A 12,275-nucleotide genomic window follows, 5' to 3' on the forward strand; every position below is an offset into this window, starting at 1 on the left:
GCTATTGAGCGGAGCAGTAGATGACACTGTGAGAGTCAACGTCATTCATTTTCTGTTCGACATGCTCAGTTGGTCGGGTCATTGCTGTTAACAAACAATTGTCTGAGTAAATACAGTCCAGATGACACTGATATATGATTAATAAAATGAAAATGAGAGTCTGTTGGTATTCTGTCAGTCAGGTAATAGTTCTTGTGATTCTTATTTTGCATTGTAACACAAGTGCATTCATTCAAATTTCTTCAAATATCTGCCCCTGAATGCTGCATTTTGTGGTTCAGAATCTGTTGCGAAAAGAGGAGAGAGAGCCGTCTTAAACCCAGATAAATTGGAAGGTTTATTATTTTTTATTCATGGACTTTGTTGTTGTCTATTTTTATTATTTTATTTTTGTGTCTGAATTGAAATGATGCATGATGTCTTTCAGGGGTCAAAGTTGGAACCCAGCTTTTTGCGATGCAGTCACGTGCCTTGTGGCGGCCGCCCCCTTGACTACGCTTTCAACATCAGCAACAAACTGCTTCTTGACATCCGACGCCACATCAAGAAATACTACTCTGTGAGTATTTCTGTTTGCAGTCCAGTACACTCGTGTGCCGTCTCCTTTGATAAATCACTGCAATGCTTCAACTACTGCCTGCAGGGCCTCAAATCCGTTTATGTTTCAACTTACTTGACTTGCACATTGCTGCAATCCACTTTTATCTCCAAAGATGCTGCTCATTTGAATCTACAAAGTAGTTTTTCCATCAATGGCCTTCATTTGGTTAAAAATAAATGTATATGCATTTTTTCAAACAACGATGTATTAAAATTAGTGATTGTGCCGACCACATTTTTTTTGCGATGCGACACATAAAATAAATCCATCCATCCATTTTCGGTACCACCTCTCCTCACTAGGGTCGCGGGCGTGCTGGAGCCTATCTCCGCTATCATCGGGCAGGAGGCGGGGTACACCCTGAACTGGTCGCCAGCCAATCGCAGGGCGCATAGAAACAAACAACCATTTGCACTCACATTCATACCTACGGGCATTTTAGAGTCTTCAATCAACCTACCACGCATGTTTTTGGGATGTGGGAGGAAACCGGAGTACCTGGAGAAAACCCACGCAGGCACGGGGAGAACACACAAAATAATAATATAAAAAACAAATGCAGAAAAACAAACAAATGAAAAGACAATACATATTTAGCATGTAGCAAATATAAATGATTTTCAGAACCTACTTGACCCAAAACAAGAAGCTGCTGTTACTGCTCTGCGCACCTTGGCCTTTTAGGGGCAGTGTGGTGCGATGCGCGAATGAAGCTACACGTGTGCAGTAAGCGAAAAAAAGAATAGAAGAATGTCGTGATATAACATTAACTTGTTTTTCACAGATTAGGAAGAATTTATGCCTGTGAGTATTGTTATATTACCTGTCTGTATGTGTTACTACGGAGTTTGTGTATAAATATTTGTTACTTCACGGTAATCCCCAGGTGATCTAATGCTAATTTTAGCTAGCCTGTCAATGGGTTTTTCCCCTTGACTGTTAGCATTAAACTGTCAATTTCTAAAAAGATCGTGTGTGTCTTGTATTAAAATGGACAATGTGTGTAATTCCTTTGTTGCATGTTATTTTTACAGTAAACGGTTTAAAGCAAGGAGAGGACAGAGACTATGTGCGTGCGTGCGTATCACACACACACACACACAACACACAGTCTCTTTCAGTCATTTATATTATACTGGTACTAAAAATAGCCAGAATAGTTACATTGTTTAATATAAAGCGATAATATAATATAAAGAGCTTTGTACCTTTGGATTATTTTGTCAGTTTGTGACATTTAAAATATCAGAAAATAAATACAACTGATCTTTTTCACCCGATCTCGATGAGGTGGAAATCCCGTGATCGACCCAGACTTTCAATCGCGCGATCGAGATCGGGACATCCCTAATTAAAATATTCCTCACGTGTGAAAATTGAGGCAGCCCATGCAGTAATGGTAAGGGAAGCAATCAAAAAGATATCGGACAAAAGATGAAGCAAACCCCAGCGGGGCCACTGCGCTGACATTTTCCAACAAAGAGCACATTATGCTTGCAAAAATAAGAGCACCAGGCACATTTGTTTGGATCATGATCCATGAAAATATTCAAATGCCAATTTTAACTTTTGAATGCCAAGTTTGCCTTTCCCCGCCAGTGTGTAATTTTAACTGTATATCTGTTAGGATTGGTTAATGGAGAATCAGCAGTGACCAAATATAATGTAATTTTACAATGATGCGGCAATGACAAATCTGCTTGAGTAAGTGTTGGTCTGTGACTGACTGACTCACCAGTGATGTACGGACCAGAGTATTGTTGAAGGTTTACAAAACTACGACAGTTGTTACTGACTAGACCTTGCCCATATCCTTATGACCACATACTACTTGCATGTGCAGCGAAGATTCACCAAGTTAGTCTGAGGGTTGTTTGCCTGTCTTGAAATTCCATTTTCCCCTTTAGAGGCAAAAGTGAATCCCAAATTTAATCCAGATTATAACCGAATTCTTTTTGGAAACCAGATTTTAACTGAATTCTTTTTGGTAGAAATCTATATCTCCTATATTCGCTAACTACTATTAATATGAATAGAACTTAGTACACAAAACAGACTTCAGAAGAAGAGTAACAGGTTCTCCATTGAGTTTGTGTTGGCGCCAATGTTGCCTGTGACCATGACTTTGTCACATGTTGATTTGCATTTATTATGGTGTCTTAAAAGAATTACACTTCACAACCTTATAGGGGCAGCCAAGGAGCTCAAAAAGACCCGAAATTTCACTTCTACGTTTACGACCGGTCCAATTTGTCCATGCTGAAACTCGGTATATGATGCAAAAGTGTTGCTGACAAGTCGTCCTATCCATGTTGTTTGTAGTGCTGCGTTTGTTGTACACACACACCCCTCCTCTTTCTCACTCTCTCTTAGGAATCTCTGGCAACCTCTTAGATGTTGGACCTGAGAGAGTGGAATGCACTATCTGTAAAAGTGTGTGTGTATGGTTGTCACTCTCCCACAGTGCTGAACAGAAATCAATTATTTGACTGAATGTGTGGGGAATGAGTCCCTCTCAACTCTTTTGTCACAATGTGTGAAACAGCTGCTACCACTGAATACTTACACCTCACACAGCAACACACACACTCCCTCTCTCGCTCTTTCACACACTGACAAACGCAAATGCGGACTCACACACACACACGCACACACCAGTGATGGCTGAATTGCAGTGGACACAGCACACACAGCGGAGCAATGAAGAGGGGTAATATTGTGGAATTAAGGATTCCTTTCAGGCCGAGGGAGAGTTCAAATAGAGCTGTTTGTCTGGCCAGAGAGGCAAAGATTTGCACTTGTTTGTGGGGAGGGGGAGCGGGAGGGGGGGCAGTAGTAACTCGTCTACATTTGTGTTGGCATCCTCAACCACAGGGACATTAATCATTAGTGAATTTGCCTCCTTGACCACCCACACCCTCACCCCAAACATTATTATTAATAAACCTGCACCCTGAGAATAGGCAAACACTGTGTTTTCTTTCTCGGGTCCTGCTGTCTTTGGCAAAATGAGAGATTCATTGAACCACCCAGTTCTTCTTCTTTAACCCCTCCCATCGAAGCAACGTTGCCATGGCATTTAACAAATTATTGCAATTACCCTAAATGTACGGGTCGCCCCTGGAAACCGGCTGAGGGGCAAGGCAAGAAGTGGGGAAGGGAGAGATAGAGAGAGAGGAGAATGGATGAATAAAGACAGGAGAAGGTGATAATCCTGTTTCGAACAAAAGGTCAAAGTGTTGAATTGAGAAGCTTTGATTAAGCAGAGAAGGTACAAAGTGGAACCATTTGAGCTCTATTCAATGTGTGTGTGAGATTAAGCATGTGTGGGGTTGCGTGTGTTTGTAGCGTAGATCGATTTTAGGTCTTTTGCGTCTTAAGAACTCCGATTGTTGGCAGCCAACAGTGTGTGTGTGTGTGTGTGTGTGTGTGTGTGTGTGTGCGCCGCGGTCGCTCGCGTGCAGGTGGAATCCACTGTTAGAGGAGTCATACTGGCTCCATGTTAATAACAAAAGAGCTCAAGTGTTCCATCTGAGGAACATCAAATAGCATCTATTGTCATTTTTACTGCTTTTCATAGATTTGAATTTCTGTGTATCTACTCATACTGTATGGGGCAAAATACATATTGAACAGCTGCAGACTATAGTAGGAATCACAGCGTAACACGTCATATGATACCACAATATTTTGACAAAAGTGTGAGCTATAATCTAAATAATAAACAGGGAAATGTTACCGACGACAAAGAAACGAAGTACGCTGAACCCTCACCTATTTGGGGTTTACTGTAAACAAATTCACCTATTCTCAACAATTCGTTGAAAAACTCACTTTTTTGCAACTATTTGCATTTTTTTGCTCTTTCTGTAATGCCCTAAGATGTTACAACAAGGCTCAAGTTAAATGGTCTCGCATCACAGTTTTCAAGATAAAATTCCCATTTATTAGCCTCAAAAAACACATTGAAAAGCAAAACTGCGTATCACAGTTTTACCGCAAAGACAGAAGCACGCAGGGGCGTATGTGACCCAGCGCTCTTACGTCACCGATGCATTGGAAGTACAACGTGGAAGTGAAGTTATTCGGTTGAAGGAGCGAGAATACAGCGGCAAGATCCGATGCTGAATTGAGAAAAAACACAGAAAAATGGCAAAAGTCTGGGAGCGTTGCATAGTGAAATGCAAGGCAAGCACCCGTTTGTTGTAACATGGACCGATCTCTCCGCATCGTGGGAGCCGAGAGAAGATTGTGAGATTAACGTTAGACTACCTTACTAACATAACATTCGCCCTGCATAGCGTTTCTGTTAATTATGAGTACCGTCGAACAAAAATTCATGAACTAGTTCATATTTTGGACGAACGTGAACTGAACTTGGTTCGTTTCTGCCTGTTCATCGAACGTTAGTGAAAACGTGCACATCTTGGCATCTGTGAGTGGTTTTCGAATGAAAGTTCATTTTCATTCGAGAGTGCCAGGTTTTGTTCGGTACTTCCAGGACAAAACCCATCTTTTCAGTAGGATAGTGGCGTACTGAAATATTCATTAGCTGCAGTCCTACATTCAACTCCCCTGTTATATTGTCATATTTTTGTTATTTAATAAAACCTTTGCTTTGGATCCCGGTGCGATTAACCTGCCAAAAATTGCTCCTTTAAAATTTGAAAGTTGCTCCTCAAAAGAAGAAATTATTAGCAAAACTGCTCCTCAAAGGAAAAAAAAAAAAGAATTCAAGCCTAGATGATAGTGCCAAAGCCCTGACTGATAGGAAACTTATGTTATGTTCAAGGAAACTTATGTAGAAGTGAGACCTCTTGACTGAGAGCCTTTGATCTTTGTATGTCAGGGACGAGCTATGTTTAGTCAGGGTTATTAGCAGACGTTATGTCTTTTTTGAGTGGCTATTAAAAAGCTCAATCTAAGAAACGGCAGGTGTCCTGTTATTGCTTGGCAATTGCTATTTTTACAGGTTGTGTAGGCGATATACATGTGCACTTCTGGTGCATTTTTTTCACAATCAAATTGTCTTAAAGTCATATTTTACTAAGGGTAATGTGAGAAGATTTTAAAATGATATTCGTGTTTTGGGGATCCTAGTTTGTGACATATTCATGTTTTAACATGACATTAACATTAATTTAACATGAATAAAATGTTTTTCATGTTTTATTAATATAGACACCTGTACTGGGGCTCAATTACTTTTTTTTTTTTTTCTTCAATCCCCTGCAGGGCTCAGTTCCAATCCCTAAAACAAATAAAATAAAATAAAAAAACACTTTCCAAAACAATCTTAAACACTATGTTCAGTAATGTGTTTTCAGAAGAAAGAATAAAACTAAATCCATCCGATGCACATACAGTATGGAGCATCGGACAATAGTAATTCATTGTTGTATTACATTAATACGTCACCGAAGGGTGTAGTAGTACCGTCGTCTGACTTCAGTGCAGGAAGTGTGGGTTCAATTCCACTCCGTGACGGTGTGAATATGAGTGTAAACGGTTGTCTATCTCTAGTTGTGCTCTGCAACCGGTCCGGGATGCAGTCTGCCTTTTGCACGAAGTTAGCTGAGATTGGCTCCAGCTGACCTGCGATGCTGAAGAGGATAAATGCTACAGGTCTGACATTGTCGAGCAAAACTGAGCATTTCCAGCAGCATTTTATAGCTCTTGTGGATTGTTTACTTATACCTTAAGTGTTCCGTGGATCTGTTGACACTGTTTTTGACAGTTCAAAGTTTTTGCATGAATAAAATATAAGGTGTTTAACAAAATGAGCCAATTCAGGTATCTTAAAAAGAGACAACTAAACCAAGGGCGTTCAAACATTAAAATGGCAGTCCAAAGAGTTAAAGATGGCGGAATATGAATGTAAAGAATGTTTAAGTGATCCACCGTCACCATTGAAGACATAAATGAGGAAAGAGGTTAACGTGACAGGAAGGTTTTTGGTTTCCGAGTGGAGCTGGTCGTGCCTTGTTTAGTTAAATTATGTAGTACTCATTTTTCACTTCTGCATGCATTATGTCATTTATCCACTGATGCACTGTAAATTGTGCTATTATGGGCCTTTATGCCACTCACGTGAGACTGTACACCTCCACTCCCAACTGTGGCTAAATACCCTGATTAAATGGCGCCCCCACGCACCGCCTTACTTCTCATGAGTTCCTTGTTTCAGATTCGTCTGTCTTTATTTGTCAATCTCATCTAATCTATAGATTCAATAAAAATTTACTGTATAAATGGTTTAGTTTCGCACCTTCATCAGATTAATTTGCGTAATTGCATCAGTAATTTCAACTATTCAGTCCATTGGAATCACCGCTTTGGGGGAGTGTTGAGGTTGCAGGTGCTGAGGGGGTTTATTTGGAGTTAGTGAATGGAAGGAAGGAAGTCCGGGCATTGATGACTGTGGTTCTTACGCTCTGTCATTAGTTGGGCATTAACCATCCCCCCCTCCCCCCAGCCGCCCTCCTCCTCCCCCCATTTCATAATGACAGGGCATAAGAAGCTAATGGGACTGGGTGGGCTGCTTGTAATACTACAGACCTATTGAAATAGTCAGACCACAGCACCTGTCCAGCGTCAATAACTAAACCCAGGGGGGGGGTCCTCACTGCGGCTGCCCACGGTGCTGCCTGTCTGACAAGTGCACAAGGAAAGAAACATTCTGTCCATCCACCCATTTTTTATAATGCTTGTCCTCATTAGGGTCGTGAGTGAGCTTGAAAAAAAATCATTAAGTAGCTCATTTTCTTCCTTTTCTGGAAGTACTAATTGAGGCGAATGGAGTGCACTACTTGGATGGAACCAACAGAGGTGCTGTCACTTCAGTTTCCGCTAGTTTGCTATCTGAACAACTTGACAACTCGAGGGGATTCTTGTTAACTTCAAAATCATATTTTACAATTATTTCAAGGCCACCTGATTTAGTAAATCACTGAAATATGAAACCACATTGAATTTGGTTTTGAACCATTGGCTCAAAATCAATAACTTTAATCCAAGCATATTATTTGCGTACAAGTTGTATTTTTGTATGCAGTAAGTTCTATTGTTATGTACAATATTAAAAGAAGATTTTTTTTTTTTTAAATGGCTTTGTTTATATTGTTGGGAGAGACATAGAGACCTACATACAGTAGACATATATATACTGTATGTTTAGAAATCCCTTCAGCTGTAGATCTTGGATCTTGTTTGCCTTTCTTCCAAGCGTCTTGCACTAGCATACCGAAGCTTGGTCCGAGCCTCCCTGTCCTCCTTGGCAAGTCTTTGAAGCAGTTGTGTAGCTCGCTGCAGACTCTTGCATCCTTGGATTCCCCCCCCCCCCCCCCCCCCCAAACAGTATTCCGAAATATTCTCATTCTAAACTGAGTTATGATAGCCCTTGGATTATTTGAGGTAGTGGCACTTTTCAACCACAAACAGTGGATGGCGTCTACTGTGTCCAGCAAACGTTACACAGATAGCGAGACTATTGTCCTGAGAATTTCAATAATCACTTCTCTTGCATCTTCTCATTGGTTTTCCAAGAAACCAGTCAATCTCAAATTCCACCTCCTTTTATAACAGGTATGCTCCTTATTTCCTTTGCTAAGCGAGTTTTTGGGAGATCCAAACTTGTTTTTGCACGAAGGCAATACTGTATCACCCTTGTTCTCTGTAATAGCGATTTCAATTTCAATTGATTGATTGATTTTCAATTGATTTCCTTTCAATTGATGGAATTGCTTCTTCGGCCTTTTGGTCAACAGTTGAATTCTGTGGCAATACTGTCATATTCTTATTCTTTATCACATTATTATTATTATTCTCTTTTTTTTGGGGGGTGGGGCTGATTTTCTTTTTTTTTTGTTTACTTTATGTCCATCTTTTCTATCTTGTCCATACCACATACCTCCTGAAGAAATTGCAATTTGTAGTAGTGTTCAGACATCCTACCAGTTGTAGACAATAATAACTGCACTTTTTAAATGAGAAAACATCTTTACAAAATCAATATATCCTTGTTGGCAAAAAGTGTTTTCACTGTTGGGCTGTAAATACTCTGTATCGACTTAAACAAGTAGCTTAATAAAGGAACCTGCTAAAGTGCTGCCTCTCATTCAACCATCTTGGATCCTTCCTGGAACTAACCAAAAAAACAACAATATAGTCAGCTAGTGGAAATTATGCAGACCTCCACTTTGGCAAGAAGAGTAACAATGCAATTGTAGAATTAACCAGCTCACCTGAAAGTCAGCATCTTTATAAGTAGAAGACTCATTCTACAGATGAAGAGCTATTTCCCAAAATGCAATACGTACATTTGAAAAATGACATTTGACTAGACATGAACATTTTACAGACTTTAGGGTGTACCCCGCCTCTCGCACGAAGATAGCTAGGATAGGCTCCAGCACCCCCGCGACACTAGTGAGGATAAGCGGTACATAAAATGGATGTATGTTAAAATAATGGATTGATTTACCAATATTTAGCAAATCCCGCAGCGGTATTGTTGATTTATAAAATCACTCAGAAATTATTTCAATGAAGATAAGAGAGATCATCACTCATAAATGCAGCATTTCATCACCCAGTCACTGAAATACACTTGTAGAGGTAGGGTGCCTGACATTGCCAAACCCCACACTCCCACGTCGACAACTTAGCCGAACATATTATACCATTATCACTCGGCGGTAATGCTTATAACACTGTTAGTTCACGCTGATCTGTGCCAACACTGCAACTCTGCTTAAAGTGGTTCTTTCGCTCTAGAACTTCATCCCAGCTCGCTGCCAAGTCATTGGCTGAGGAAACCCGATCTCGGTTGGTTATGTTACTTAGCCCCGCTGTTTTGTAACAGTGGGGCGGAAGTGCAGAACGGCTTGCTCACAGACACATTTGGAGAAATAGATTACAAAAGATTTATGTGGTTGTTTAATTTCACACTTGAGCAGTGGGCAGCCACTAGTCCAGACAAGCTAAACATCAAGGCTAAAGGTAGACATTGTTGACATTTAAAAAAAAAAAAAAAAAATGAATAATGGAAGGACTCAACCCATATCAACACACACCCCACTGCTGAAATCCTTCTGGCACCTAATTGCCCAGTTTTATTTATTTTTGTCACATTGCTAGTTGTCTTTATTTGAGTTATGAGGTTTGCCGCCTGTTGAAAATATTACTTGCTCCTCAGAACTATCGAAACTGTCCATCATTGAAAAACATTTGTCTAAAGAAGAGAAATGAAACTTGCCTCAGCTATTCAGATCACGGCCATGTTGGCTCGTTTAGAACGCTCTTGGAACGTCGATTGGTCAAAAGCTGTCGTATTCAGCCAAAGAATTTGGCTTTTGGAGTGAATGGAAGAAAGGAAGCCTGGACATTTATGATGGTGGTTCTATTCTCTGTCATTAGTTGAGCATTGTACCGTCAAAAGCTCAGAACACTGTGGGGGATTGTCTTTGGGATGGTTATGGGACTGGTTGCTGGAGACCATTCAGTGTTCCTAAACACTTCTAAGGCACCAAAAGCCCAATTGTTCACTGGTGTGACACTGTCTCGCAACCCTCCACCTTGATGCATGCCTTGAAGTGGATCTTTTTTTGTATCAGTGTGTTTATCTGTATAAGTAAAGAAATCTTTATTGAAAACCGAATATCCCCATTGGTGTGAGAGTTGTTGTAGTATCTATTTATCTGTTTGTTTATTTAAGGGCTGGTTGGTGTGTGAGGACCAGGCTTGTCAGAACAGGATCAGGCGCTTGCCCATTGCCTTCTCTCGCCACGGACCCATCTGCCCAGCCTGTAGCAGAGCGACTCTCGGGCCCTGAGGTAACGCACAAGCACCTCATTGCTGTTTGGGGTTGAATTTGACATAAATCCACAGACAAATACACTCTAATTATGAAGGATTTCTCCAGGTGATGGTGCTGTGGAGCTGAAAAGTCTTCACATGCAGGGTACACACATCTATGGATCAATGTAACATTTCACTTCTACACACACCTCATTAAAAACATCAACACCATATAATATGTATTACAAAAGCTACATCAAAAATTGTACCATTACAAAGATAATATTCAATTTTGACTGACATGGTCATTGCCTTCCAGCGTTGCTGTTTGGGGACATACTGCCAAATCCCCCTTATTGAGCTTTCTTTTAAGTATGTTCTGAAGGTCCTCAATAAAGTTAGGAGATGATTTTGGCCACACCATGAGCTTTTCTGCTTTTGTTTTACCCTTAGCAGTGAAAGCGGTAATGAATTTTTTTGCAGCATTGGACGGTGCAATGACATTAATTATTTTACTGCAGAAGGCACGGTTCTTTTTGTACAATGGGAGGAAATAGTCAATGAAAAATGGCACATATTTTGCAGAGGTCATTTTGACACATTCAGGCACCCTAAAGGGTCCTACTACCTCACTCCCAATTATTCTGGCCAATATAAATCACTCTGCCATCTCCGTACTGACGTCACAGCCATCTTGGACCATGGTGGTGGAGATCTACCAACCATCCAGAACTCCATCCCTATGAACCATCTAATGAAACATGGCATTCATCAGTGTATAAAACTGTTTGAAAATTCGTCTTCATGTATTTCTGAGCCCATTGTAAATGTTTCTTTGTTTGCTGTATGCATGACTGCGAGGTATCAAGAATTTCTTGGAACTTCGCAGACACCAGCAGCTTCAAATACTGTACCTACTTGATGCTCATCAGTGGCTAACAGTTGCTCTCTTAATATGGGACATTTGCCTGACCGAAACATTCCTTTATATGACCTTTTCTGAACTAATGTGTTTGCGGAGTCTCACACAAATTTGAAATGTCCAGTGTTTTCATTCATGGCAAGGCATTGGACTATTTCACATTTATTTTGCTCCATTATTCACAAAAACTTTGACATGCTTTATAATGTGGAACAACCTTTGGTCATTTTCCAAAAATTAGGCTTACCTGGGAAGCAATCTATTAACCTATCTGAGATTGATATAAACGATCTAAATAGACAGTCAAAACCACATAAAAAAATCTTCTCCGGAAAACTAAAACACAAATGTATATTTGACTTTAATCTTGCGTGCATAATAGTCTGGACCACAGTATAGTTTTCAAAGATGTAGAAGCAGTGTCGGCGTCAGAGCACATCTAACGGGGCACATTCTGCCGCTCTTTAAATGTTATTTATATATACATGCATACAGCAAATGTAAAAGGTTTTCTAATATACTAATCCAGCTCTTTTACAAAACATTGGCGACAATGTCCTTTCGCTTGGTTTTTCATTTTCAGGTTAAGTCTCTCTTAAACACAGGGTGAACCAACTGGACATTTTATTTGATGGAGCATTGTGCGCCTGTGGTCTGGAAATATGTTTCTCAAAGTGGACGATGAATTCTCACACATTGCTGTGGAGGCGCCAAATGTTGGGCCAAGTTTGAAAGCAGTCCGCTCACTTGGCATTGCCATCAGATGCGTGTGCTACTTTGACAGGATGAGACATGACCATATGGAAAGGATCAACACTGTTTTTCTTATTTTTATTTTGTTTTTTTATTATTTTATATTTATTTCACTGTTAGTGACTTTAATAGATTTTCACATATACTGTATAAAAACTATATAAAGTTTGGCATGTGAAGGCTACACTGTAGTGGGGGGTG

The 12,275-nt window shown here is 40.2% G+C and overlaps 1 protein-coding gene across 1 annotated transcript in view; it reads left to right on the plus strand.

The window, feature by feature from the left end:
- The window catches only part of pola1 (polymerase (DNA directed), alpha 1), a 40,492-nt gene extending 30,059 nt beyond the window's left edge, over positions 1-10,433 (plus strand). The window contains exons 34-35 of the mRNA XM_061667058.1: positions 428-559; positions 10,317-10,433. Coding sequence (XP_061523042.1) covers positions 428-559; positions 10,317-10,433 — 249 coding nt within the window. The remainder of the gene's footprint in view (positions 1-427; positions 560-10,316) is intronic.
- Positions 10,434-12,275: the final 1,842 nt, after the last annotated feature.

This window comes from Phycodurus eques, chromosome 21, assembly GCF_024500275.1.
Source record: "Phycodurus eques isolate BA_2022a chromosome 21, UOR_Pequ_1.1, whole genome shotgun sequence".
Taxonomy (NCBI): Eukaryota; Metazoa; Chordata; class Actinopteri; order Syngnathiformes; family Syngnathidae; genus Phycodurus; species Phycodurus eques.